Here is a 26,694-nt window from a genome sequence, read left to right as displayed (position 1 = left end):
CTTTGTGGAGAGATGTTGGGAGGGAAGAGGTATCGGCCTCTCTTTTCGATGTGGTGCGTGTTTGCGTTGGTGAAGTCATTGAGCGCGGGTGATGACGATAAAGTGAAGCACTTCGAATTGAGCAGCACGATTCCTTTGCTGATTTGTTATTCCAATATCTAGGTACCAATGCAGAAAAAGTAGCGAATTGAAATGCAGTATACATCTTCCAATACAGCATGCCGCAGGATGCCGGGCATCACCAAGTATCCGGATCAGGAGCACCGGATTGCAAGAGAAGCACAGAAGTGAAAGCTTTATGTGTTTAGTCGTCGAAATGCCTGCCGCCTACATTCTCCTCCGACAAGGGAAAAGCTGAACACGTTTGTAGACTGCATTGCGATAGAAACGTGCAAAGTAGCTCACTCCTTAACACTGTAGGCTTCAGATTGTTCAATTTCTTTCTTGTGTGAGGTGAAGACTTGCGCGCAACGTCGCCAGCTGCGCATAAGGCACCAATAACTTCCAAAACCTGAGTGCTCGCAAGACATCCATGTTCATACGATGCTAGGCTCTCGGAATGCTTTGCCATACGTCCGTAAAAAGTCCCACTGGTCTTCATAATTCCCGCTTATCCAATCCCAGTGCTTCAATCCAACATCCCTCTCAGCCGCGTTTTGCCTCAAGCCGTCTACTCCTCACGGGTCACAGCCCAGTGAATGACAATCCCAATGATACTGCTCAAACAGATACCAAGCATAATCAAGAGCCAGAACATCAGGCTTCGAGACCGGCTCACATCATGAGAGCGCGGGGCCTCATCAGGTGCAGCCATCTCGATGTCGGGCGTGCGATAAGTGTGGTCGTGGGACACTTGTTTGTCAGTCTGAGCAGGGCGCGCAGATGAACCTTGCAGCCGCTTCAAGAACGATTGCTTCTGTGGAGGACGTGGCGGAAGCTCAGTTGGGAAGATCGAAGAGACTTGCTCTGGCGATGTACGTGGGAAAGAGGTGTAGTATTGCAGGTGTCCAGATCGAATGCAAATTGGTGGAGGCGGATGACCGTTGCGCTTAGCAGAGCTGGGGTGAGACTTTTCTGCGTCCGCGCTTTCGGTAACGGTGTCCATGGGCTCAGGCTTCGTGTGCTCTGATAGCGATGTACGTGGGAAATACATGTAGCCTCGTCCAGATTGAATGCAAACTGGTGGAGGCAGATGAGCGTTGCGCTTAGCAGAGCCGGGGTGAGACTTTTCGCCGTCTGCGCTCTTGATAGCGGAGTCCATGGGCTGAGGCTTTGTGTGCTCTGATAGTGATGAGAGGACGATGTCGGCGATGTCATGAGGTGGTGGTTCGACAGCTGCTACAGTAGAAGAGGTGGCGGTTTCTTCTGTAGCCGCAGATGACCCAGAAGTCGACATGGTCGTTACTATCTGACTGGCTTCACCAGTGGGAGTCTCGTCTTCGACTGTCGGGAATCGGCGTGGTTCTTCCATCGGTGGAGTGAGCTCGGTAGGAGGAGTCATGGCTTTGGAGAAGGGCGTAATTGAACTTCCTGGTGTGGTATAGGTCAGAGTTGAGAGTCAAAGGTAACGAGACGTGTTTGATGTGACGCAAACTTGGGCCTGAGTAGTGGGCCCATTTATCGGAGGTGAGCGCTGATTTTGAACCGACCCTTTCACTGACGTTGCGCTCTGCGAGCCGGTGAAGCCGGAAGTAGCCAGTGGAGAAAGTCATTTCATCTTTCACTGAGTTATGTGGTCTGCCGTGACCTGGCTCAAGCACATGTAAGGAGAAAGAACGGCAGGGGAACTGAGCAAACACGCATGGGACGTCATAATAGAAACAGTTCTTTATATAGCAATACCATTGATCCAAACATCCGAAAGAAAACTAACCCATGACATACCATAGCCTGGTCATCTGTCTGCTTCTCTGTAATCATAACAACGTCTTCCCTACTCAATATCCACCTTACGGATCTCAACGTACCCAGAGTCTAGCTTTGGCACCTCAACTCTGAGCACACCATCCTCCAGCTTCGCCGTGATACCGTCGGCGTCAACACTGGCAGGGTTGGCCCTCGTCCCAAGGCGGATCTTCCTCTCGAAAGCTCCAACCTTACGCTCGTTCAAGGCCAATGTCTTCAAGAACTCTTCGTCACCAGGGCGATATATCACACCAGCGATGCTGAGCTCGCTCTTCTCAGCATCCCAGTTTACACCAACATCTTCCTTCTTGGCGCCAGGAAGCGAGACGTGAACGACGTAGGCAGACTCGGTGTCAAAGATGTCGGCGTCGGGCGTGTAGTCGTCGGCCTCGGTGGGCTTGGTAGCGTTGGCGGTATTAGAGGGGTGGCTGTCTGTGAACTGGTTGAACAGCTGGGCGGCAAGGGTGGAGGGGTCGAAGGAGTTCCAGGCGTTATGACCAGCACCGAAAGATCCGCCGCCCATGCCTCCGAAAGGTCCTCCGCGTGCCCATGGCCCCCAGCCTCCGCGGTGGCCACGGTGGTGTGGGCCATGACGAGGTGAGCCGCCGTAGGGATGGGAGTGATGGTGTGGGCCAGAGCCTCCAGGGCCGCCCTGGCCACAGCGTCCTCGACGTCCCCCACCCCAACGACCATGTGGTCGGCCACCGTTGTGAGCGTCGTTGTCGGAGCCAGAGTTGCCCGATGGGCCTTCACCGTTGTCGTACTCGGCGTTCATAGTGGCATCCTTTTCGGCTTCAGGTTGGTCATTGCGTTCTTGGTTCGACTCGCCGGTAGCCCTCTCATGACGATGTTCGGGGCGACCATGAGGAGGCCCGCCACGGTGAGGCATTCCCCTTTCGCCACCGAAGAACTGACCCCATCTGAATGGAGCAAAGGGATCCTGGGGGCCTTGGTGCGGCGTCTCGCGATCGTTCTCGCCGTCATCGTTACGGTTCTGTGCAAAGAATGGGTGTTGCGAGCCTTGCTGCTCGAGGCCAGCGACGAAGTCCCAGAAGGGAGCTGAGTTGTTCATGTATGTGACTGAGGGCATGATGATGACTTGTGTCGTAAAGTAGAAGGAAGTGCGGTGTTTAGATTGAGCATCATAGCCTACCTTTTTCGGCGTCTTATACAATGCAAACGGCTCCAGGCATCAAGTCGCACGTGCGAACGTACGTACGTGCACCCCTCCTCTGACTTACTTGCCACCCATATGGGCAGCCTCCCGGGTTACCAATCGCGCCATTTGCGTGCAGAGACCAATCACCCATGACTTTGGAAAGTCGAAAGAAGGATAAAGAAATTACCAGAAGAGCCATCGACGATAGGCTTCCAGGCCGCGTGCCTCGAGTGTCGCCTAGCAGGGTGGTGAGAAGGCAAACGGGCGTTGCGCGTCCAGACGGCTGGTGGGTCGGGGCTTGATTTCCTCCGATGTGGCGGTGGCTGTGGCAGACGGATCATGATTGGCTACAGTCATTACACGGTGGTGTACCCTGGGTCCCCGGGATAGGTCATGAACGCTGGCGGAGGTATCACCTGCCCGCATGCAAAAGCAAAAAGAGAATGTATTGGAAAGGTTTCGAAAGGAAAAGCGCGGAGGTGCTCAAGCTGTAGAGAGTGTCGGGAGTGGTGACAAGAGAACCGTTTACAATGCGTGAAACCGGGAAACCTTGACAAATATTGTACCACATTGCAGTATGCAGCGCGATCTGAGAGAGATAATTTGTGTGGTCTGCAGTATTGTAGCCGTCCGAGGTCCTGTATTACTTACCTAGCTGGGTAGACGTACGATTGTCGGTCGTGTGAGGGGGCCAAGCGAAGGGCTACTGTCCTGTGTATCTCTTAAACCAGGGTACTGAAGACGAAGAATGCACCCACATGTCACGATACATGAGGATGGGGGCGCCTAGTGGCGAAGTCGAGCAGTCGCGATGCGGAGGAGGGGTAGCTGCAGCTTTCCGAAGTGCAGCTCGCTATGACGCCATTAGTCTGCAACAAACTGCGCGCCCCACCAAACTTCTTCTTCTGCCAACGACCCTGACTACCAATCTTCATTGCATCACCCATAAACCTCATAACCAGTTAAGAAGACCCCAATTGTACCACCCAAACCAACATGTCTGGATCCATCCCCACCTCCACCTCGGTCAGCGAGTCAGCCGTCATCGACGCGTCGTTCAGCGATGTCTGGCACCTGATCAAGCTCCAGGACTTCAGCAAGTTCTGGTCCAAGCTCGACAAGAGCGAGTTTGTCAAGGGCACCTCAGAGGAGACCGACATCGTCAAGTGGACCTTCAAGGACGGCGCCGAGCTTGAGGTCAAGCAGGAGGAGCACTCCGTAAGTGATGCATTGGTGCAAACAACACCAGCAGCCACTGACTCGTAATTGTAGTCCATCGACCACTTCATCACATACTCTGTCATCACCTCCAAGCCCGAGCTCTCTTACTCCTCCGTCGTGTCCACCATCCGCGTATACCCCGTCACCTCCGGCGCACACGAGGGCAAGACCTTCATCACATGGTCTGGCAACTTCAGTAGCGACGCCGATGCCAGTAAGTGGGACTAGTCCTCTCCGTATTGGGGTGATACTGACATACGCAGGCGTAATCCAGGATGCCAAGTTCAAGCGCCGCGAGGCCCTTGCCGACCTCGCCAAAGTCGCCTCCAAGAAATAGGTTTCGAATGGGCGCTTAACTTTCTCCGATGTTGAGAAGTTCATGCAGTAGAAGACATGTTGTGGCCATTTCGCATTGTGCGATGGCTTGCGATGAGGATGATGATGTGGATACCACAGGCAATGAACTCTAGGGTTGTTGTCTAACATAGAAGTACCGATCATAATATGACTATGAAGTATCAATTCATTATGCTGACCGTCATTGCTCATTATGTAGCGGCACATGTGTCTCCGCACAGTCGTTGCTGATTACGGCTAGTTCGTGCCATGTCTTACGGCGCAGGCAGTGCTCAGCCTCGCCGCCTGCATCGAAGCGAATCCTTCGATCATCACTGCATACACTTAAAGCTACACCGTATCCGTCGCTGACCTGGAGTCTTTGTCCAGCCACACATTATCTTTTTACGGTCGTCAGCGCATCTTGCTACAGTCATCATCATGGATAGTGCAGGAGTTGGAGCCAACGTTTACAGCAAAGCAGAGTGTAGATTACTCCTCCTCACCTGGATCCAGAGTTTCACGCTGACCTTTTACAGTGGAAAAGCAAGTGAAACTGGAGGAACAGCGCAAAGCCGAAAAGAAGAAGGATGATATTAGGCATGAGGAAGAGTTGAGAGACGGTCAGGATAGAAGCAAGAAGGGAAGAGTTCATCGGTGGATAAACTATGCGATGGCAAGTCTCAATGGCTGAGGTTAAACGGCACAGTATGAAGTAACTTGCATTACTGTACACCTTCTGTCTTACCTCGATACTTCATCTATCCTCTTCTTCAAGACTGGCTGCAAGAGCCAAGACTCAACGAAAAAGAAAGTCTCCAGTGACCGCGCATCGACACGCATCCGTGCAGTATGAAGAAAGAAGATGGCATCGGCTTTCGCCTACCATGTGAGCAAATCGCTCACAGCCAGCTCTCGCATGCTGCATATCCCTCGCCGTGCGATGAAGCATGTCCACCGTTACCCCAAGTAAAAGCTGTGGCCCACAGCTCCCTCCGTGCATCAAACCTTCCGATTCGCTTTGCCCACAGTTCCGCTGCGACACACGGTATGTTCCCCGACATGCGTCGGATCTTACGATTCGCTTTGCCCACAGTCGCCCGTAGCACATGTCGCAGACATGCGGCGAACCTCACGGCTCGCTTTACCTGCAGTCTTTTGCAGCACATGTCTGGTTTTACGATATGCGTCGAACCCCACGACTCGCTTTGCCCGCAGTTGCCTGCAGCACGTATAGCTCGGTATATAACGTGCGTCGATCTTTCGATCGCTTTTCCCGCAGTTACCCGCAGCACACGTTTGGAGGAGCGAAATCTGACGGGACCTCAGTAGCGACAATGCCGACTTATTGGACGGAGGGGCGCATCGCGTAGCGCTTAGATGGGAGGCAAGAGGCCTGAAAAGATCGAGATACCTCTTGCACGGTTGAACGCGGGTGGTAGAGGAACTCCAAGAGTTGTAGCGAGGAGGAGAAGAGGAAGTGCGGGGATTTATATACGCGGAGAGGGGAGGCTAGTGCGATGAGTTCACGTGCTGATCCACAGTGCTCTAGGCACCCAAGTTTGCTACGTCTGAATCAAACGGGCGGAGTGAATCAACTTTGTTCGTGTGCGCAATCGCTAGACACCACGCTCAGCCGAAGACATAGCTCTCGCACCGCCTGCTAAACGTCCGGCTGTCAAAGAGAAGAAGTCACAGACTCGATAAGTCTGACATCAAGCTGAACATTCCATGTAACAAGAGCTAACCCATGATAGTCCTGTTTACGACCACAGCCATCACATCCCTGTTGTAATGCCAACCTACAGCACCACCTGTTTCTATGGTCGACAATGCATGAACGCGACCTGCGAGTACGTACACAAAGAGCAGATCGCTGTATTTGGGCTTCTCGAAATTGCTGCGCTGCCAAACAAGCCTTCCAAAAGTGTAGTTGGGAATGCCCAGCGTGAATCTGTGACGATTAAGGGAAAGAGGAAGTGAATGGTCGATGACACTTCCAGCCGCCATTGCGAACGCCTCGCTACTTCCAGAGGCAACAGCGCTTTCGCTACGGCTCAGATCGCTTCGTCTTTGACACTCCTCTTAGAGCTCGCTTCAACTCACCCCACTAGACATGGCAAACAACATTAATCCCGCGTACTATTTCACTCCTTTCCCAACAGACCTCCCTTCACGACCCAGAGCAAAGCGTAACATCATCGCTCGCGCGATTTCGTCAGTGTCCTCCCTATTCTCTTTCTGCCCAAAAAAGTCGGGGGAGCCAAAGATAGAAGAAGAGCTTGAACGCTGTGGCTTTTCAGCCCAAGATATTGCAGAATGCAAAGCCAGACAAGCACAATGGGATGATGAGCGGCGAGGGTAATGGCGGGGTTACGATGTCAACGCGTGGCTGACGACCGCAACGGCCGTACGTAGACGAGCTTTGCTAGTTATAACATGAATATGTCCGATACGCCGAAATTGGTGAAAAGCTTGAAGGTCAGACTGTCACCGTGATGTCCAGTGCTGACAGTGAGCTTATCGATACCGGCGCTACATGACTCGCGCAAGCTACGGATTCCACAACATCAGCTCGAAGTCCAAGAACACGACTTTGCCTTAAGAGCCATTGTGTTCTCAACTTGTGACTATCCGCATGTATCCGACAACGAGATGATCGCCAGGCACCGGCCATAAACCGCGAAGATTGCATCGCAATCCGCGAACTTGGGTTCGGCCTGACAGGCGCGCCGAGCATTGGCATGCAGTCGCCTCTGGGCATCGTCACTCGAGTGGACAAAACCCATGTGGACCTTCCTCTTTGCGCAAAGAGCGGAGCTAGTATGGACCACGGAACTACGATGGCTGGTCCCTTATCGCGAGAAGTCAGCACTATAAAGTAGAGCTGGTGAGTCGGCCATGTCAATGGTACCTGCGTAGCCTCAGCCAACTAACGCGACCATGCAGCTCATCTCTCGCGTAGCCGCAGCCACGGCAGTCCTCGCCGGCAGCGTTTCTGCTGTAAACTTCACGGGCGATGTTGTGAACGGCGTCCCGGTCATCAGCGGTCTCGACCTCGCTGACGTGCCTCCGCAAACCGTGTCCAAGTACTACATGCGAGCTGGCGAGCTCAATGGCGGACACCCCGTGCATATCCCCATCATGGTTGCGCGTGGAACCCCGGAGAGTCTGCATACGGGAAAGAAGCTGTCGCTTTCAGCCTCGATTCACGGCGATGAGTTGAACCCGGTTCGCGTGGTTCAGCGCATGTTCGAGCAGCTCCAAGACCAAGTCGCGACGCTCAATGGCACAGGTATGTACCATGAATCTTCACGGAGATCATTGCTAACGCCCACGCAGTCATTGGCATTCCGACGGTCAATCCCATGGGAATCTATCTCAACCAGCGAAACTACTTCACGTCTGGTGCCAGTGGTTCTCTCACAAACGTCAACCGCATCTTCCCGGGTGTCTCGGCCATGGAAGGAGGCAGTGGTCCTGACATTTTGGCGTACAACATCTGGAACCAGATCTGGGCCAACACGTCAAATGTTGACGTTGGCATTGACCTGCGTAAGCTCGTTACGTCCAGCACTTACCAATTCTCAGCTAACATGGTTCAGACACACCCAGCTCCGGCGGAGAAACCTCGCTGTGGTGCTACTCCGACTTCCGCCTACCCTACGTCGAGCGCCTCGCCAAACTCCTTCAACCCGATACCCTCAAGATCGATCCTGGTGAGCCAGGCTCCATCGAGACAACCTTTGTCGATTACGGCATTCCCTCGCTCACAGTAGAGATGGGACAAGCAAAGGTCTGGAACAACAGCCTCATCGACCGCGTAGTCGACTACGTAAACCGCGTCATGGTCGACCTCAAGATGACAGGCACAAACGAGACCGTGGAGCCCGATCTAAGCAACACATACATGATCACCACTTTCCACGACACCTGGTCGCAGTACGGAGGTTTTGTCGAGAGGCTTGTACAAGTCGACGAGCCGGTCACCAAGGGCCAGCCCATTGCTCATATCCGCAACCCCTTCGGCGATATCATCGAGACGCTACTGTCACCAGAGACTGGACGTATGTTCCAGAGCCCGCGTGACCCTAGTATCGAGCCTGGTGGCAGTGTAGGGCAAATCGCATACAACAGCACGGATCCGGAGTGTGCTGACGGATGCATCCTGTCTGGTCCTCAGGGCAGCAGGAGATAATTTAATGTTTAAGTAGCATCATAGTAACACGCTTACTGCACCATCTTGCTCGAGCACTTTTGCGTTTGCAAGGCCAAACAAGTCTTCGTGTTCTTCACGTAGGGAGGTGAACGTGCGATCCCCAATAGGCATTGGCCAACAGCGGATGTTGTACAAACGAAAGACTCACACCTTCCTTAGACCTCTCCTGATGCCTGGATGATTTCTTAGATACACCTCTGCATACTCATCACTTGCATGCGAGCTAACAATCGTCATAATGTCTGCCACTCCCACTGCGACGCTTACTCGCGTCGGAGCGATTCCGTACTACATTCCATCACGCTTAACGTCTATATCTCTAGATTCCCGCGAATGTGTCTTTGGCTGCGCGCCTGATTTCAACGACGGATTGATTCCAATCGCTTTGTTTGTTCTTGAGAACGCGAGAGATGCGTCAGAACCCAACCTGTCCTCTACCGTTGAGTCCTGGCTCAAGACAGATGATGTGTTCAACAAGCATTTCCTGAAACACGTCTACTTCTTGGTTTCCGCAAACACCAAACGTTACCTGGACACTTTGGCCATCAGCATACCGGAAGAGTGGAAAAACCAAAGCGTTCATGCCGTGGTGGTGAACTCAAATAGAGATCTAGTTAGCTTCTGCGGTGGACCATATTTTGCCTCCGACGCTGGCATTTATCAGGCATGGCGCTTGTTTGACGACACGAACGAAGCTTTTCAGTTTCCAGTGGTTCCTGATGAGCATAGAGAGCATACGTGCGTACTTCCTTGCTCCAGCATGATGCGCACTCTTCCACACTAGGCTCTGCTAATAACCTGTTCATAGATTTGGCATCCCTGGAACAGCTGCGATTCCAGTCCCTAGTCGTTGTTATCATGACAAACCCTCCAAATCCATGCCTCTTTCTGGTATTAGAGTAGCCATTAAAGACAACATCGATCTGAAGGGAGTGCGGACAAGCGCTGGCAGCCGGGCCTACCAGACCTTGTATCCCGAGAAAGAACGCAGCGCCGCCTGTGTTCAAGAGCTTATAGAGGCCGGGGCAGTGATTGTAGGCAAAACGAAAACAGTGCAATTTGCCTCTGGAGAAAATGCCCGAGATTGGATTGACTACTCTGCACCGTTCAATCCTAGAGGCGATGGGTATCAAGAACCTAGTGGCAGTAGCACAGGAAGCGCTACAGCTGTGTCAGCGTATGACTGGATAGATGCCACTTTAGGGACTGATAGTAAGCTCACTTTTCGTTCGAAGCTTCTATCGGACTAATGCGTCCGTAGCATTTGGAAGCGTAGTAGGCCCTGCAGCCGATCACGGCTTATTTGGACTTCGCCTATCCTTAGGTGGCATATCGACGGAGGGGATTGTACCAGTGTCAAAGTAAGCATGAAGAGTTTACTCCTACCTGAAAATGAGACTGACGCACGAACAGAGAACTCGACACTATCGGATTCTTCACGCGTAGCATTCAGATGGCTACCACGATGTCTCGAACGCTATGTGCTCGCGAGAGTACCAAGCCAACGTGCGCGGCCGGAATCGAGCTATTGTACCCAACTGATATCTTTTCTGAATGCCAAAACAAGTATCTATCCCACACAGGGCGTTTCATGCGTCACTTGGAAGACTTCCTGCAGGTCAAGCGAAAGAAGCTCGATATAGATGGCCTCTTCAGGCGGCAAAGCATCGCTGGTGGAGTTTCACTGAAGAAATATCTAGATACCGTGAGCATTCCCGCTTTTATCTTCTCGCACATTTGCTGACACTCATAGTAGACTGTTGCTCATATCCAGCTATATGACTGCTATCAGAATTGTCAGACATTCGCGCGAGACTACAAGAAGGAGTTCCATAAGAAGGCATTTGCCGATCCTTCTATCGAGTACAAATGGTGTGTCATTACGGTGGAGACGAGGTAAACTTGAGCTAATCGTTCGGTCAGGTCTCTTGGCAAGGACCTCACGGTGGAGCAATACGAACAAGCCGTCAAGGAGCGTGACACCTTTAGAGATTGGATACGTACTATGATTCTACCACAACCATCCGATGGACATAGTCTGGACAAGATACTCATCTTCCCGAGTGGAGATACGGAACCTATGTACCGACACGAATATCCTAAGTAAGCGAGTATGTGACGGAGGAGGTAAAGCAGAGCTGATCCAGCGCAGGAGATCACTCGAACAAGGTGCGATCAAGAAGCAAGGTTTTGGTTACAAGCCAAGCCATATACCTGTTCTTGCGGGCCTACCGTTCTTCACCATCCCTTGTAAGCCATGTTCCATGACACCACGACGCAACACTTGACTTACATGTCCCAGATGGCCAGTACCCGTATAAATCGTCAGTCACGGGCAACATAGAGTACATTACAGGTGCCATTGGCGTAGTTGGCCCACAAGGTATGTTTATCGATGACTTTGTTCGACGGCGTCGTGTGGTAACATTATCCAGGTAGTGAAACTGCCATGCTTGAACTGCTTCAGGAGTTTTTCGAAATGACGCCTGGGCTGAGTGATACGGTGTTGACGGGGTCGACTGCATTCCCCCGTGGGTTATGAAGCCTGTGTTTAGTGAATACAACAAACCCTCAATCACATCACAAGGGGATTCGACGGTCATACAGTTGTTCGGTTATTTCATTACTTCTATCTAGCCTCGAGCTATTGTAGCATCCAAGGCAACTCTTACACTCCAGCAGAGACTGATCGATACAGCCCTCCTGAAAGCGATACGCTCATACAATCATCCTTCGTGAAGAAAAGTACCTAAGCAGACGAAGGCTCCCTCTCCTCAGCAGGAGGACCACCAACGTTACCCCTCTGACCAGTAGGCACATCATCCAGATTCCTCTGAGCAGCATGTGCAGGATCATCCTTCAGCTCCCTGATATCACCACCAGTTGTCTGGTCCTTGACGCCGCTAGCCAGGCCGGCCAGGCCCTGGCCCTTGCTGGAACCATCGTGGAGTTCTTGCGATGTTTGGCCTTGGACTGGCTGGCCGAGACCAGTGTGAACGTCACCTGAAGTGGCGCCTTGGAGAGTGTCGGAGGCTTGGTGGTACATCTTCTGGTTGTTTAGGTCGGGGTTGGGCTGGAAGGTCTTGGATGCTGGCGCGGTGCCGGCGGGCAGGGTTTGTGCGTTGAACTCGGGGACGGCGTCGTTGCCGACGAGCTTTCCGGGTTGGTGCTGGGGTTTGTTAGTTGGGTTCGACGATGATATGTTTTGGAGCTTGGTAGTGTTGACGGGGGCTCCAATGAGGTCAGGAGACAATCAAGCAAGAATCTGTCACGAAAATGAGAAAGGTCTGCATGTACTTACACCACCTTTCATGAGGGGCTCACTGGGTGCGACGTGTCCAGCAAACTGGCGACCGTCGCTGACAGCATCGGGGTTCTGGTTCTGGCTCATGTTTGCAATGTGTATTTGATATAAATCGCGAGCTTTGAAAAGTAATGTAGTGGATGGATATATGTGAAGATTGTTGGGTAGAAAGATGAGTGTCGTGTGCTATGTGAAGTAAACTTTCATCATGGGCTTTCTATAATCCCATATGATAGCGTCACCACCTTTGACATCAACTCGACGTCATGCCCACTTGCGCTAGTTCAGCCATCTGTGGTGATGGGCTCTGCTGAGAAGAGCGGGTACCTGACGTCGGCAATTTGATCCGGTGTCCTGCGATTGATCAGATTTTGTTTTGTGATCGCCGATGATCAAAGGTCGAGGTTGGTGAGGGGTTGTGTTGATGAAAGGAACACTGTCGGAACAGCATTCCGAGAATTCCGATGTTGCGATCGACTGACGCGAATGTAGCACCATGACAATGATACGATAGAAAACAAAACCTTGGCGGCAGTAAAAAACTGCGTCAATGATCTGATCTTGTTCGGTTTGCGACGAGAACACGTTAGCTGTTGGTGAGAGAAGCTGTGCAGTCAACGCCTGTTGCGACCACTGACATTATTTGTCTGGTAGGGTCAACCGCAAGTACGCCAAAGTCAGTCTTCTGTAGTGAGCCTGCTAATAATGACCCAACATGGCTGTTGCAGCTGCGTCTCTGAAGCAGATTACTGAACTCAGACATCCAAGTGATGATTTCGACCAGACTTCATAACTTTTGTGTATTGATTGGCCGTTGGCTTAAGGAGCACGGTAGCTCTGACAACCTGTAATATTGTGACCACCACTTGTGTGTCGTAATTGCGTTTTGCATCTGCCTCGTGGGTATCGTACTGGGTATCACTGCCCGTCCAACGTCCCCGGGCCCAGATCCTCGCCGCTGCTCTGCCTAGAGCAATTCGCCCCAGGTCTGAAGAATTCCTATTGCTCATCTCTTGCTCATTCTTCCTCTTGTATGAACGGGTTCGGGATTTCCTCGCTTCCGTCAACGGGCGAGATGACGACCAGAAGAGTGCCGCGCGCGACAATAAGGCCAAGCTTGCGATACCGGATGTTGCCGTCCTCGTCTGGGTCAAGTCAGATAGGTCGGTGTGAGGACGAAGATCAGAGACATACCAGTCAGCGCTTCTTTGACCTCATCCAGGACAAGGTTCATGAGCTGGTCGTAGCCTTTGAGCGTGCCAATGACTGCAAGAGGTTAGCTCCAGCGCTCCTTCCCAATTGTCCTGCCTTGCATACCTTCTCGTCCGCCACTGAACTTGACGGTGATCTGCTTGTCCATGTACTTGCTCAGGTCAAGAATGTTCTCTTTCTTCGGGCGCTCAGTCTGTCCGCCCGCACCGCCCGCTTGTGCACCGCCACGACCGCCACCGCGTCCCCCGCGGTCGCCGCCCCGACCTCCGCCTCGACCCCGGAATGCGCCTCGCTCAGACATGGTAGAAGCGTGGAGAGGGAGAGACGCGTTTTGGATGTTGAAGCTTGTGGTGACGTGCAGCCGCCGCGCCCAGTAAGAGGTGGTGGTCTGTGCCGCTCCGGGAAAGGCTCCTCCCACCCCACATTCCGGTCACGTGCGTGGCTTTGGTGTCAGGCGACGCAGGGGTGGAAACATGATTTCCGCCATGCTTCCAGACCTCCGCCGTGCTGTGGCGCTTGCATCGTAGCAGCTAGATTCACCCAGGACGCGTGGGCCTGCGGCATTTTTCGTCATCCCTCCAGACGACGACGACGACGCCAGCCCGGGGTGCTCGGTGCCGGCCTCTTCTTCAGACGGCACCTCACACACTTCTGCCACAGGCTTGCGGGCGTCTGCAAATAGGCTGTCGTGAGTGTCCGCCCGTGGCAGGGCGCTCAGTGGCTGTCGTGGTCGGGTCGGCAGAATCTGAATCATCAGCGATGCGCATTCATTGCAGGTCGGCGCCGGGGCCGCTGCTAGCTGCAGACGCGTATTGATTGGGTGGGAGGCGTACGCTGCAAAGCTCTTTCTTATTTCCGGTGCGCTGCGTGCCTTCCCTTGTCCGCCCCTCTGCCTTCCGTTCGGAGCACTTCAGCCACCGAGCAGCCGTTTGGCTTTCCACCCGCGCCCTCGCATCTCTCGCTGCGATTCTCTCTGCGTGATGTATCTTGTCCTGTAATTCGGGCCTTCGCGACTAGACGCGAGCGCCTGCAGTGTGCTGAGCTGAGCTGTGAGCTGTTCATCGCCTAGCGCACTCCGCTCCACCCTCGAATCTCTGCCATCCGTCCACTCCGCCCTCGCAGCACTCATCAACCTGGTATCCCTCCCACCCAAGCCAAGGTATGGCCACCGCCGACTCGCACGCTGCGGCTGAGCGCACCATGTCGTCGCATCCGCCGCAACACCATGCGCCGCCGCTGCCCGCCGACCTCAAGCGCAAACGCAGTCCTTCGCATGAGATGCACCTGGCTGCGGCCGCGCCTGTCCCCAAAGCCGCTAAGACCCACAACCACCTCCAGATCAACTACCTCGCACGACACCTCGAGAAGGACCTGCCGCTGATCACGAACGATGACACCCTACCCAACATTCTCTCAGTCCTCAGCGACTACCAGGGCGTGCTCGATCGCCATGAGAGCATGGCCTGCAACCTTGGCGCAAGACCACTGGGACCCATCCTGATCAAGCGATTCGAGCGGCTGTTCGACGGACCACCGCGCGTGCTCAAGAGTCACGGAAAGGATGGGACCACTGTGACTTGGCTGGACGTGGTCGAGTTTGCGCGCAACAAGCCCGAGCAGTTCCAGCTGGATCAGATGAGCGAAGGCGTGCGCGTCTGCCAGTTCTACACAAAGCAGTGTCGGGTCCAGATCTCAGAGGAGGATTTCGTCTTGATATCATCTGGCATTCCGCAGAAGATGATCCCACCCCAGCCCATCATCGAAGACGAGGAGAAGGAGCTGGGCACAATGGAGATACTGGAGAAGAACCTGAGCCAGATATGTTCACTTGCTGATCAGGGTGAGTCTGACCGACTATCACTAACCAACATCGACATTGGCTAACATCGCGCAGTCGCTGCCCGCACTCGGCAGCTCAACCACAGACTGAAGGGCCGCAAGCAGGCCATCCTCGATCGACGAGCGACCGCGAGCCCAGCTCCTACCATTCCCCGGCCCACAAGCCCTTCGAATGTCGCCCTTATGAATGGTGGCAGCTCGAGCGCCCCGAGCTCAGGGTACGGCCAGGCGCACGGCCAACCGCACACCCAGGCTTCTCAGACATCGCCTGGCGGCGGTGGTTTTGTCGCTGTCAATGCGCGCCAACACCATGAAGCCAACGGCCACGGTCACAGCCACGGTCATAGCCGCGGCCATGGCACTTCATCCTCCACCCGGCATGAATTGCTAGCCAAGTTCCACACAACAAATGGCCGGAGTTCGTCCTCGCAGCCGCCCAATAGCACAGCCGATGTGCGAAGGCCGTCCGTAGGCAGCCATACCAACTCTCACCCCTCCACCCCGGCAGCGATTCCCACAAGGGCTGTTCCCAAGCCCGCAGATGGGCCTCAGGGTTCCCTGCAACACATCGCAAGACCATCGCAACCCCTCAACGAGTCTGAGCTGCATTCCATGATGAACTCGCCCGTGCCGATACCAAACACTCCATCCAACCTACTTCCTGCCTCAAGTCAACGCGCCAGTCAGCAACCCGAAAAGGACGATGGGGGCCCTTTCAAGGTCGAGATGGTACACAGGATGGAAGGATTGGCCAAGGGTGAACGCATAATACCACCGTGTGATCGCTGCCGGAGGTTACACATGGATTGTCTGAAGAATCTCACAGCATGTGTTGGCTGTACGAAGAAACATGCCAAATGCTCGTGGAAAGAGGTCAAAGAAGGAGAATTGCGTGGCGGATACACGTACCCCCCTGGCACCACCAGCAATGGCCAGAGTGAGACTAGTGACCACGAGAGTGGCGACCGCGCGAGCACGGCGAGTCCCGCTGCAATGATGAGTCCTTCGCATCATGGGCTTACGCCATCACACTTGCCGCACGGTAACGGTCAGCACACTCCGCAGCATCAGCAAGTCCATCATCCGTCAGACCAGCATTCGCAACCACCCCCACAGCAGCGCGATGGTTCACACGATGCAAGGGTGCCATCGGGCCGCAATACCCCCCACGAGCGGGAGCGGGAACGAAATGTAGAGACACAGCTCCAAGAAGCTGCACAGTCTAGCCTTGCCCACGCCAACGCTCGGTTGGGTGGGTCTGAAGGCAAAGGTCCCACCATGGTCGCCTGAGTTCTGTTGCCACCTTCGTAGGCTTGTCATGCCAGTCTCTGACCTTCTGCCACATTATGCACATGTCAGAAGTTTTTCCAACTGGGCGTACGAATTGGTTTCTCGTTTGCATTTCTTTGTACATTTGTTGCATGATACCATATTCGCTCTTGCTTTGGTTTCGAGGCTTAGGCAGCAGGTTCTCCCCTTCTTCATACTTTACTTTGCCATTTCTCGTGAACGACCAATTTACAATACAATCACTACAACTAAAGCTGTCTCTGGGCACGTGACACCAACATCTGTGACATCGTGATGATGAGAAGCTCGAGCGGAATAGTACTGTGAGCTATCTGTGATATACGCGTGCAACTGTTCCATTACTTCTTCCTTGCTATCCAGAAAGAAGGACGATATGTAGACTGCAGCATACTGCGCTTGTTGGAAATATACCCCGTTTCAATCGTCCCATGCTCTTGCTTCTCCATCACAAAACCAAAGTGCTCGACCAGTGCCACCACCTCCTCGTTTGTGAGTTCTACTGAACCTGGATCGCCGATTCCTGCATCAACATCGGCTCTTCTCCTTTCATCCTCCGCTGCCTTATCTTCACCATCGTCTCTCCGTGGTGGCGCATGCCACAGCAGAGGACCAAGGTTGATCCAGAGACCACCAGACTTTAAACAGTTGTGAACAGCCTGGATGTAGCGGATAATGTTCGGTGCAGTGTCAATGAAGAAGACGGTCGCTACCGCATCGAACTCGCTAACGTAATCCTCCCGGCCATATACGACGCAAAAGTCGCCCGTTGACATACTCATTCGTTCACTTGCCGGCACTTTCGAAGTCCCCTCTTTCGCCAGCTCGGTCGCTGGATGTACATCCGGCACTGTGACCGTTCTCAGTTGATCCTCCCGAGAGATGTGATTCGAGCTATTCAGCGCCCAAGGAGCAATCTTGAACTGCCCAGCTCCTTTAGTCTCGTTCAGAACCAACGCGCTTGCCATGAGCATATGGTACGAGATCTCGTTCCCCTCCACGCTGAATCCAGCACTGCAAATATCGAAGACCAAACGACCCAGTCCCACACCCGGGACCAAGACTTTGAGATTCGCGCGATCTGAATCTGAAGCTGTTCCAGTGCGTGATGTGAACTCTTGCTCCAGCGCTGTTACAACTGGATCGAAGCACTTGGTCCTCTCCACTGCGCCCTCTTGACTCCACTCTCGCCAGAACTGATTGACGCAACTTCGCGCCTTTTCCGCGTCGCCTTGACTGGTCTTTGCGCCTAGCTCGTCCATGACGATGTTGAAGATCTTGTACTCGTCGTGTGCATACTTCTCGGGGACGATTGAAGCGACCCAGTCGCTATCCAAAGTAGGGGCTAAGAAGGCCTTAAAGCCTGCGACAAAGACGGCTTCAGCTAGTTCGGCATTGCTGTCGATTAAGTCGTCTACTTGGGAGAGCGTTGATAGGATAGAGAAAGGCGGCCGGGATAGCAGTGTCCAGTGGGCTTGAGGTAGGGAGTAGAAGGCGCGTCGGCGGAGGTGTGTTCCGTTGTAGTGAGCGAGGCGGCGGTATGATCTGTTACCATATCAGTACTTTTGCTTTTGGCTTGTGTTGGTGAGGCATGTGGGTGTGTACCGGAAGGAGTCTAGAACTGAGATTATGAGCTTTTGTTCCTCTGGGTCGTTGGAGGGGTCGTAGGGCTCTTGCATCTCGGCTTCCATGGTTTGTCCAAATCAACGATTGTAAAGTAACTCCCCTGAATCTGCAGCTCTTTTCCTGTTTCGACTCTTTCGCACAATAGCCTGATCTTGTTCGAGAATTTTGTTTGGTACCGGTGATATGATGTGGAAACAGATGTCGTTGTTCGTATCTTAATCTTGGAGTTCTATAGGTACACGTAGTGACATGCAACGCGATTAGGCTGCTGTCTTATTGTTTCTTGTTGCGGGGACAATCTCGCGGGTGAGGTTCGCGATGTTGCCCCACCTGCCTCCGGCCATCATCGCAGCTTCCCTCTCCACGCTCCCAGCCAACACCCGCAATGGCTGCTTCGACCACGGATACCAACGCGTCGCCCGCGCCTATAGAAGTCTCGTTCCCGCTTCCAAAGGCGCCACACACGAACATCCACCTTCAGCTCACCAACAATGGCCCAAACATACTGCTCTTCCTCACTACCGCGACTGCCGAATCCGCGTCCTCTGCACCACTCGGCTCCTTCGTATACGCAATGCCAAATGTAAGTCATCTCACATACTGTGCTCACCCCCCACAAGTGCATGTGCTAACGCGTGTTCGCAGAGAGCCAAACCAGCCGAAACCCTCAGCACCCCCCTCTACACCCACGGCGGAACACTAGACTTCGCGACTCGGTTATCCAAGGTCCTCGCACGCAAGACGGGAAAGCCGGTATATGTGGGCAACTCTTCGAGCTTCGCGAGTGCGGGTATGGGGGGAACAGTCGAGGAAGAGATGGAGGGGTTTAGGAGGGTGGTTGAAGTTGTCATGGGGCTGCTTAAGAAGGAGCAAGAGTAGGCAGAGATAGCAGGCCCTGGAGCAGTTGTATACATGGCCACATTGTAGACGGGGGTGGCAAGGCCTGCAGATTAGAGGTCCATCACAAGAAGACGCAGGTGACCAAGATTGTGTTGATAGTATCATTTATTGGTAAAGCTACACGATCATGGTCGCGAGTCGAGGCTTAGTGCCTCCCTCCTCTTCGATCCGCCCTTAGGCATCGAAGCCTCTATCATAACTTCATAGCTGCTTACTCCTGGCCGAGCCTCTCCTTAGCGCTCTGCTTAGCCTCGTCAGAGGTGTTGGGGTTGTTCAAGGTAGCCTTGAGGCCACCGGCGACGTTGTTGGGGTTCTTGTCACCACCGGACGAGGAGACAGCGTTGGCGTCACCACCGTTCTCGATGTCCTGGAGAACCTCCTTGGAGTGCTGCTTGGACTCGTCGGAAGTGTCTGGAGCATGTCAGTTCCGAAGTCTAGAAGGAAGCCGAAGTGAAAGACGTACTGGGGTTGTTGAGGTTGGCCTTGTGGCCTCCAACGACGTTTCCTGGGTTGGCAGACATGTTGATGGTTGTGGGGAAGGGTTTGTGGTGGTTGATTGGAAGTGTGTTGTGGAAGTGTGTTGTGGAAGTGTGTTGTGGAAGTTGTGAAGATGGCTGAGTTGGTGAGTTGAATGATGAATATGAAAGGGCGAATCTAGGTGTTCTTATACACATCCAGCTGCCTCGACGTACCGTGTGTCCTATGTCCCCCAAGGACGCAATGCGAGGTATCGTACGATCGCCTTCATGTCATGGTGTTTGCTACGTCAACGATCGGGGTTCTGCATGCTTGGATAGGCCTGAGGTTAGCAGATCTCTCGTCTCACTGCGTTACCCGCTGCCGCGCAGGCTGGGAAGTCTAGGCTCCAGGCACGATGTCGCTATCACTAGCCGTTTGCGTTGAGTGAAGAGGTCATGATTAAAGGGGTCGTTCAGGAACTCCTCTCGATCCGTGATAGTCCAGGGCGAGCCGTCGTCAAGTGTGGCTACCAAGTGGAGCGCAGCATGGGGAAGTTTCAGGCACATAGCCATCTACATCATGGTCAATAGCAAATGCCATGTCTCTAGTTCCTGGAGACCCCACTCACTAGGCGATCGATCTTAGATCTAACATGCAGGTTCCCGATTAGTGTGCAGAGGTATGGCGACATAGGCACGGGAAGAGCATCTAGATGTACTAGTCGAAACTTTACTGCAACGCTCCGAACCTCGCAATGCACTTTGGACAAAGAAGCGATGTGACTGAATAGCATGGTTGACGTCATTGACGCGTGCATGTGATCTGGCGTCAACGCGAACGCGATACTAGCGCGACTGCTGCATGCAATCTCGCGTCCAGACCGCTCAATTATCGCGATCAACACCTCCTATGGCGTTCGGTATGCTCACCGTTCCTACAAAGATCTCTTGACTCATAGCGGCATGTTACCGCAAGCGCAGCATTGCTTTTGCTCGTCCGTCATCGTGTTCGTCATGCCACAGCTCTGACCAGCATCTGTGCGTCCAGGCTGACACTTCATCGCACACCGACTAACTGCGGCTTAGCCGTGACACCTCGATTCGCGAAATGCGGGCAAGCGGAACGCGTCTAGGAAAGGATGGCATTCTGTTTACTGATCGTCTGGACAGAGGACAGTCCTACTAGATTACGTCACGTGCGTGCGTCGTTTCCATTCTCACGACTTCGCAAGTACGTTTCAACAGGCCTCCCCTCGCACAATAGTTCCAGGTAACTTCCCGAATCGTGTGTCGTATCGCTAACCGAATGCTTTTGGCCTTGGAGACGGTCTACCTACTCAGTCAAGCAGAACGGGACTCCAATACAAGACCTTACACGTGTAAGCTTGGAAGCATCGTGCTGTTACCCCACATCTCTCTCGGTCCCAAGACAGTATCACTTCATGTCGATTTCAAGAGAATACCTTCTGGGGCCTCCAGAACCATCCTTGGCACAGCTTGTAGTATCGCATCGCCATTCGTAAGGACGGTATGACCCGAAATGGCGAACCCTGCCGACTATATCGGCGGCCCAGCGATCTTCTATCTCCTACGCACCACAAGCGTGCTGAGAACGACTATTCCAATGTTGCGTACCAAAACCAGTATCTCGCGACCGAAACAATAATCTCACTACAACTTCTGTTTCATGACCAGCAACTCGCCGGTAAGACCGTGTTCGCAGATGCCTATCGACACTCGCTTACGGGTTCATATCGATACCCGGTTCCATCAAAGACGACGAACGCGCGGTCGTTCATTGTTGTCTTGATAACTCCACACCGCTCATTGTCAAGATCGGGAAATCTTTCAGCTGCGCGAGGAAGCTCTCACCACCAACGGGTATCCTCGTTTTGAGGAGCAGCTCGGGGCGCAGTCGTAGTCATTGCAACGGCTAACATGTAAACAGTGTGAGTATGAAGACGTGCGTTCAGGTCGTTATCTGGTCAATACCGCGGTGCAGTGTGTACAATCCACTTGTGTATCGGCGCTGCGATGCCACACGTCTTCGAGCGGTGACTCACCCACCCGCGATCGCTTCTCGCCACGGTAACTATCGCAGACGATTACATTAGCCATGGACGCATTCTGTAAGCAGGGGAGGTATGTTTCGCGGTGAACACAAATATCAAACTTGTCCTGCCGCGAAACGCGATTGTGTAAGCGTATTTTAAGCACTCACTTGAAGCAATCGCAAAAGTCCGGTAATTAAGAGAGATTTGCTGCAGTCAAGGCTAATTAAGGGCCCTTCTTGGCTAACCCGGAGCCCGACGCATCTCCGCAACAGCTGAAGTCGGTCAACTTGAGGTCAGATCTCTCGGCTCTGGTTACCGATGGACATGTTAGGATGAATATGGTAATAGCATATGGCCTGTGCGATTTGCATGTGCCGACTGCTTCCCTTGAAGTGCACCAGATTCACAGGCGGGCTCTGTAGTATATGTGGCTGTATGACGGCATCCTCACCGCTGTCCAAATTTCTCGAGACCCGTAGCAACCCGATATCTGAGATCAGACGGCTGCCATCGTGGAAGGTCGCATTGAATGGCGTGCCTTGCATCCGCCTTTGGTAATCTTCTGGAAGGAAGGAACAGTCCACAAAGTGGCATCCCTGCCAAAGGTCATCCACTAACTCATCAAGCGAGCGCAACCCTATCGCTGACAAACTCTCCGAACACCACGCCCACGCGCTTCATTGGACATCACCACCTCGTAGCTATCCTTTCATGCGACGGCGATGACTTCATGCATACAGATCGGGTCGCAGATTTCGCATAACAGGATGCGGGCGCGCGGCCTAGAGTGCCAGCTTGGCGGGAGCTGAGTAACATCCTTCCGTAGTGACTACACCTCGTGTTACCAGCTAATATTAGCGACCGTTAGTGCCTCTGACTCGTCGGCGCATTCGACACGAACATTGCAGGTATCGATTCTATTGGACTAACCACCTACTTTTCCAATCGAGTTTTGAAATGCGCCAAAATGATCATCACAAATCGAAACAGTCCATCGGCCATACCGAGCGTAGTAGTCGCTAACCGGGGTCCCGCCAAATGCGCAACGGCAAAGTCGCGTGAGCGCCTCAAGTCACGAATACGACCCGCGTTAAACCTTCGGCCGGCTCTTTACCGTACCTGACTATTTGCAATGCTTACCAGAGTGAAGACATGGTGGTTCCTTGGAGAGCCACCCGATACGAGAAGACACCAGAAGGATACTTGATCGTGTATATCTTCGGCGAGGTGGAGAACGATGCGCCAACAAGCCATAACGCAATACAGATCTGTCACACATTATGTTAAAGACTTCCTCTTACGCATGCCAATAGGTGGATTGATCTCACCACACATAACATTCCTCTACATACACGTGCCAGTTGTTGTGCTTGCGGCTCAAATAAGCATCTGACGACAGCAGCCCTACAGTATTCCCGCTGCACAGTCGCTACCGGTGTCTACACAAGTCCTCAAGAAGGACATAATCCGGGCGCCACACGTCTAAAAAGGGTCCCTCCGTGCACGCTCGATACCCACTCACCGGTCCCGCCGCAGTATCACTACGTTCTCCAACTGGTCGGATACAACCTTATGACACAAGACCGAGCTTGCAGTACCGAAACTACGGACGCTTGGATAGCCTACATAGAGCAACTACACGCTTGACTCCGAAGCGTGTAGGAACAAGCCACATTCTGGTTATGCACCACGGGATCGGCTCGAAACCTTCGATAATTCCTCTGTTTAGACACCAGTCTTGCTATTTTCGACGTTCGGAGATCGTAGAGCCGGGCCTTCATAAGCTCAAAACCCGGGGCCAGAGAAGAGGGATTGGAGATATAAGATCTGGAAACCTTCAACTTGAAGTCTCATCACCAATAACAACACTCCAATCAACAGTACCACCAACACTCTTTCGCCTCTCTCACCAGATTCGTGACGGCACTCGGTCAGCAACGACGTCACAAGCACACCTTATCAATTGTCAGAGTTAAGCATAAGCACACCTGTCTTCTCTTTCAATATATGAGCAATCGCCCATCCGACACACACAGTCCATCAAATTCCCCAAAGTCTATCAGTACCTGTACTACCACAGAAGCAACCCAAACAACCATCTCTTCTACGTCAAACCAAGACTCGACGGAAACTCCTCAATCCACGACTGAACAATCCTTCTCAACGCCTACGATCATCATCACAGGATCACCTACCTCACGCACGCCAACTCCGGACACCAGTGCTCGACAAAGTCGTCCCTTAGCTTTACGCTATCACTCAGGATATACCTCGAGCCCACAGCCCCCAAGTTCTCAAGCCTCTTCTAGCTTTCACGAACGTCCACGACGATCTCAGTCAGAGCCACTTGAAACCAGAACTACCACAGCCACTACCACCATGTCTTCTTCTGGATCCTCCCCATCAGGTACCTCAACTGCCGGCAGTAACTCCGGATCTGGGCAGCTCCCGTATGCTCCATTCCCGTATCCGATGCCTGCCAACCCTAGAGGTTCGGGCCAAGGCAAATAGATGTATTCGCCATTGCCACACTACCGTATCGCATGCACGGCATAACCTGGCTTCAGCGGTCTGACGGACACGAATTCCCTTTTGCACATCAATGGCTCATTGTGTGCCAATCTTCCTCCAACGTCTCAAGATTTCTAGTCTCGCTCCGGTATTGCATGGCATGAAAACATCGCACTTTCGGCGTCGGGAATACCCTCTTCTTCTCTAGATTCTCTATGTCAGTCTTTTTATGGCGCATTCGACACTCATTCCTCGCTCGACATTGTGTTTCTATCTCCTGTCTATCAATTTTCCTCTTCTTTCACTCATTACCCGCATCTCACAGTCGCTTTGGATTGGGTTCATACGGCTGGGTCAAAGCCTTCTCGTTCGGACCAGCTCGCATGGGTGGCGTTTGGTTTCTCCTGCACTGTAACTGTCACTTCGCGATCCGATCGCCTTCACACATCCTTTGCTTTCGGGCCGTTGGCGTTTGTACTAGCGCGTTGGCTATCGATTGTATAGGCGCGGCTCGATACGAGAGATTTCCAGGGCAGGTACTTCGGCCACTCTCGTAAACGTCGTTCTGAATCCTCACGATATCTATTCTTGCATCCTCTGGGGTTACGGTGTGTGGGGATAGATCTGTAGACTAGACACTAGATAGCTGTTAGCTCGAAAATGGTACAAGATACTTCCAAGCTATTTCTCGTGACGTTCTATTTTTAGGTCCGCCCAGGTATTGCAGCCCGTATCCAAAAGGCGGCTCCGTCGAGTTGAAAGATACGATACTGACAGCCACCCGTGCTGTACATACGACCTGGCTATCGAAAATGACAGTCGAGAGCTAAGCGATGTGGATTGCATGAAGAGCCAATACCGCGCTGCAGAAGGTACCTCCATTGCCGAATGTGAGGCGGTGATAAGTCCGGCGTCTCATCCCCGAGCCGAAGGAGTATAGATGCCCGGCAGTCCAGCATTTGCATGATTGCCTTGGCGCACGAGCTCTGGTGATGATGTCGTTCTGAAAGGTGCTGGGAGGCTGGGAGGTGATGGTTGATCATGGACGATCTGGTGGGCGGAGATTGATGCGCCGATCTGACTAAGCAGCGGCTGTTTGAGTCGTGCAGCGTCATTCGCGCCATCTTTCCTCTCAGAGTCGGTTCACGCGACATCGCGACATTGCTGCCCTGATCAAGTGATCTCTTTCACGTGTTATCCATCCACCGAACGCCTCGTGCCTTCCCGCTCGACGTCGCGGCGGTCGCAGAACAGCCCACGGCTGCCTCCCTGATCCTCATCATCTCCGTAACGGCGTATCCGTCCCCGAAGCTCCGCCGTCGTCCTTCCATCCACCACGACACACGCATCACCTACCAGCGCCACCATGGCTCCATCGCGGTCCCGAGCGCCACTGCTCTCAATACTCGCCCTCACATCCCTCCTTCCCTACACAGCCTATGCCTTTGACTGCAAAGACATCCTCGCAGATGGCCAGCACTTCAATTTCAAAGAGCTTGGCGGCCCGCACGTAGTTCATTACAAGGAGACTGATATCGCCAAAGAGCTCGAGTGGAAGTTCAACTTTACCATCGACATCTGTAACAATCTCAAATGGCACAAAGGCGGCAGTCTGGCAACCGAGTGCCATCACGGGACTAGGGTGTGTGGAATCAGAGAGAACTTCGATTTGAGCAGTGACGTCAACTCCACCATCACTCCCATCGATATCGCCGGAACATATGCGACGCAGAACGGGAGGAAGATCGATGCCAAGTTTGAGAACCTAGGCAACTCCAAAAGCAACAACGATGCAGGATTAGAGGGTGTCAGGGCAACGCTGAACGGAGGTAGATTCCCGTTCGACGACAAGAAGGAAGGCATAAACCAGCGTGCGATCATCGAATTCGTCTGCGACAAGGAGAGGACAGGATTGGAGGGTGACGAGATGGACAAGAGCCCGCACCAGGATGACGATAAGGAAGATGACGGAGGCGACAAAGGGGATGACAAGAAGGAGGGCGATGACAAGAAAGAAGAAAAGCTGAGGAGGAGAGAAGAGAACGGCAAGGGCAAGTGTGAGGACAACGACAACAGTCTGCGCTTCTGTGGGTACGACATGGAGACGGAAGAAAAAGACAAGAAAGTTCAGACACTGCGACTGCAATGGCGGACCAAGTACGCCTGTGCGGATGCGCCATCGCCAGACGGTGGCTCCCACTGGGGTTTCTTTGGCTGGTTCTTCATCATGTGAGTTGCATGACCCCATCTCTACATTTTCACATTGTTCTAACAAGTATCTAGTCTCTTCCTCGCGATCGCTGCCTACCTCATCTTCGGCTCATGGCTCAACTATAACAGGTACGGAGCGCGCGGATGGGACCTTCTGCCCCACGGAGACACGATCCGCGACATCCCGTACATTGCGAAAGATTTCGCGAGGAAGGTCATGGGGACTGTACAGGGAGGCGGAAGCAGAGGAGGCTATGCTGCCGTGTAGAGCAACATGTCAACATCCTGGGATGGAATTAAGTGATGTAGCGATGCAGTGATGCGAGAGATGCTTTGTAGGATACGCCTGGTGAGGAGGAAAGAGCATACAAGGCGCCGGAGTTATGGATTTGGCTTATGGTCAGCACTTGCGACACTTACCTAGATTTTGA

At 53.1% G+C, this 26,694-nt stretch overlaps 12 protein-coding genes across 12 annotated transcripts; 6 read left to right on the top strand and 6 right to left on the bottom strand.

Annotated features, from left to right (window-relative positions):
• Positions 1–670: 670 nt before the first annotated feature.
• J4E92_009831 (uncharacterized protein) lies at positions 671–1,501 on the bottom strand (the record flags this gene model as incomplete). Its single annotated transcript, XM_051501173.1, has 1 exon — positions 671–1,501. The coding sequence occupies one exon, from the start codon at positions 1,499–1,501 to the stop codon at positions 671–673; it is 831 nt and encodes a 276-aa protein (XP_051348558.1).
• A 432-nt stretch (positions 1,502–1,933) lies between these two features.
• J4E92_009830 (uncharacterized protein) lies at positions 1,934–2,995 on the bottom strand (the record flags this gene model as incomplete). Its single annotated transcript, XM_051501172.1, has 1 exon — positions 1,934–2,995. One exon carries the CDS (start codon positions 2,993–2,995, stop codon positions 1,934–1,936), a length of 1,062 nt encoding a protein of 353 aa, XP_051348557.1.
• Positions 2,996–4,060: 1,065 nt separating this feature from the next.
• J4E92_009829 (uncharacterized protein) lies at positions 4,061–4,622 on the top strand (the record flags this gene model as incomplete). Its single annotated transcript, XM_051501171.1, has 3 exons — positions 4,061–4,282; positions 4,337–4,499; positions 4,549–4,622. The coding sequence occupies 3 exons, from the start codon at positions 4,061–4,063 to the stop codon at positions 4,620–4,622; spliced, it is 459 nt and encodes a 152-aa protein (XP_051348556.1).
• Positions 4,623–7,564: 2,942 nt separating this feature from the next.
• Positions 7,565–8,819, top strand: J4E92_009828 (uncharacterized protein; the record flags this gene model as incomplete). The annotated part of the gene is made up of 3 exons (XM_051501170.1): positions 7,565–7,916; positions 7,964–8,176; positions 8,227–8,819. The coding sequence occupies 3 exons, from the start codon at positions 7,565–7,567 to the stop codon at positions 8,817–8,819; spliced, it is 1,158 nt and encodes a 385-aa protein (XP_051348555.1).
• Positions 8,820–10,431: 1,612 nt separating this feature from the next.
• J4E92_009827 (uncharacterized protein) lies at positions 10,432–10,947 on the top strand (the record flags this gene model as incomplete). The annotated part of the gene is made up of 3 exons (XM_051501169.1): positions 10,432–10,545; positions 10,642–10,736; positions 10,764–10,947. The coding sequence occupies 3 exons, from the start codon at positions 10,432–10,434 to the stop codon at positions 10,945–10,947; spliced, it is 393 nt and encodes a 130-aa protein (XP_051348554.1).
• Positions 10,948–11,589: 642 nt separating this feature from the next.
• J4E92_009826 (uncharacterized protein) lies at positions 11,590–12,231 on the bottom strand (the record flags this gene model as incomplete). The annotated part of the gene is made up of 2 exons (XM_051501168.1): positions 11,590–12,009; positions 12,142–12,231. 2 exons carry the CDS (start codon positions 12,229–12,231, stop codon positions 11,590–11,592), a joined length of 510 nt encoding a protein of 169 aa, XP_051348553.1.
• Positions 12,232–13,161: 930 nt separating this feature from the next.
• On the bottom strand, positions 13,162–13,657 carry LSM7 (Sm-like protein lsm7; the record flags this gene model as incomplete). Its single annotated transcript, XM_051501167.1, has 3 exons — positions 13,162–13,289; positions 13,339–13,410; positions 13,462–13,657. 3 exons carry the CDS (start codon positions 13,655–13,657, stop codon positions 13,162–13,164), a joined length of 396 nt encoding a protein of 131 aa, XP_051348552.1.
• Positions 13,658–14,517: 860 nt separating this feature from the next.
• On the top strand, positions 14,518–16,485 carry J4E92_009824 (uncharacterized protein; the record flags this gene model as incomplete). Its single annotated transcript, XM_051501166.1, has 2 exons — positions 14,518–15,196; positions 15,251–16,485. The coding sequence occupies 2 exons, from the start codon at positions 14,518–14,520 to the stop codon at positions 16,483–16,485; spliced, it is 1,914 nt and encodes a 637-aa protein (XP_051348551.1).
• A 359-nt stretch (positions 16,486–16,844) lies between these two features.
• Positions 16,845–18,194, bottom strand: J4E92_009823 (uncharacterized protein; the record flags this gene model as incomplete). Its single annotated transcript, XM_051501165.1, has 2 exons — positions 16,845–18,048; positions 18,109–18,194. 2 exons carry the CDS (start codon positions 18,192–18,194, stop codon positions 16,845–16,847), a joined length of 1,290 nt encoding a protein of 429 aa, XP_051348550.1.
• A 320-nt stretch (positions 18,195–18,514) lies between these two features.
• Positions 18,515–19,008, top strand: J4E92_009822 (uncharacterized protein; the record flags this gene model as incomplete). The annotated part of the gene is made up of 2 exons (XM_051501164.1): positions 18,515–18,712; positions 18,775–19,008. The coding sequence occupies 2 exons, from the start codon at positions 18,515–18,517 to the stop codon at positions 19,006–19,008; spliced, it is 432 nt and encodes a 143-aa protein (XP_051348549.1).
• Positions 19,009–19,240: 232 nt separating this feature from the next.
• On the bottom strand, positions 19,241–19,550 carry J4E92_009821 (uncharacterized protein; the record flags this gene model as incomplete). The annotated part of the gene is made up of 2 exons (XM_051501163.1): positions 19,241–19,440; positions 19,493–19,550. 2 exons carry the CDS (start codon positions 19,548–19,550, stop codon positions 19,241–19,243), a joined length of 258 nt encoding a protein of 85 aa, XP_051348548.1.
• Positions 19,551–25,418: 5,868 nt separating this feature from the next.
• Positions 25,419–26,531, top strand: J4E92_009820 (uncharacterized protein; the record flags this gene model as incomplete). Its single annotated transcript, XM_051501162.1, has 2 exons — positions 25,419–26,281; positions 26,336–26,531. 2 exons carry the CDS (start codon positions 25,419–25,421, stop codon positions 26,529–26,531), a joined length of 1,059 nt encoding a protein of 352 aa, XP_051348547.1.
• Between the last annotated feature and the right edge of the window lie 163 nt (positions 26,532–26,694).

This window comes from Alternaria infectoria (genome assembly GCF_024043175.1).
Source record: "Alternaria infectoria strain BMP 0036 chromosome Unknown scaffold_28, whole genome shotgun sequence".
Lineage (NCBI taxonomy): Eukaryota > Fungi > Ascomycota > Dothideomycetes > Pleosporales > Pleosporaceae > Alternaria > Alternaria infectoria.
The sequence above is the reverse complement of the archived record's forward strand: the minus strand, read 5'-3'. Positions and strand labels throughout refer to the sequence as shown.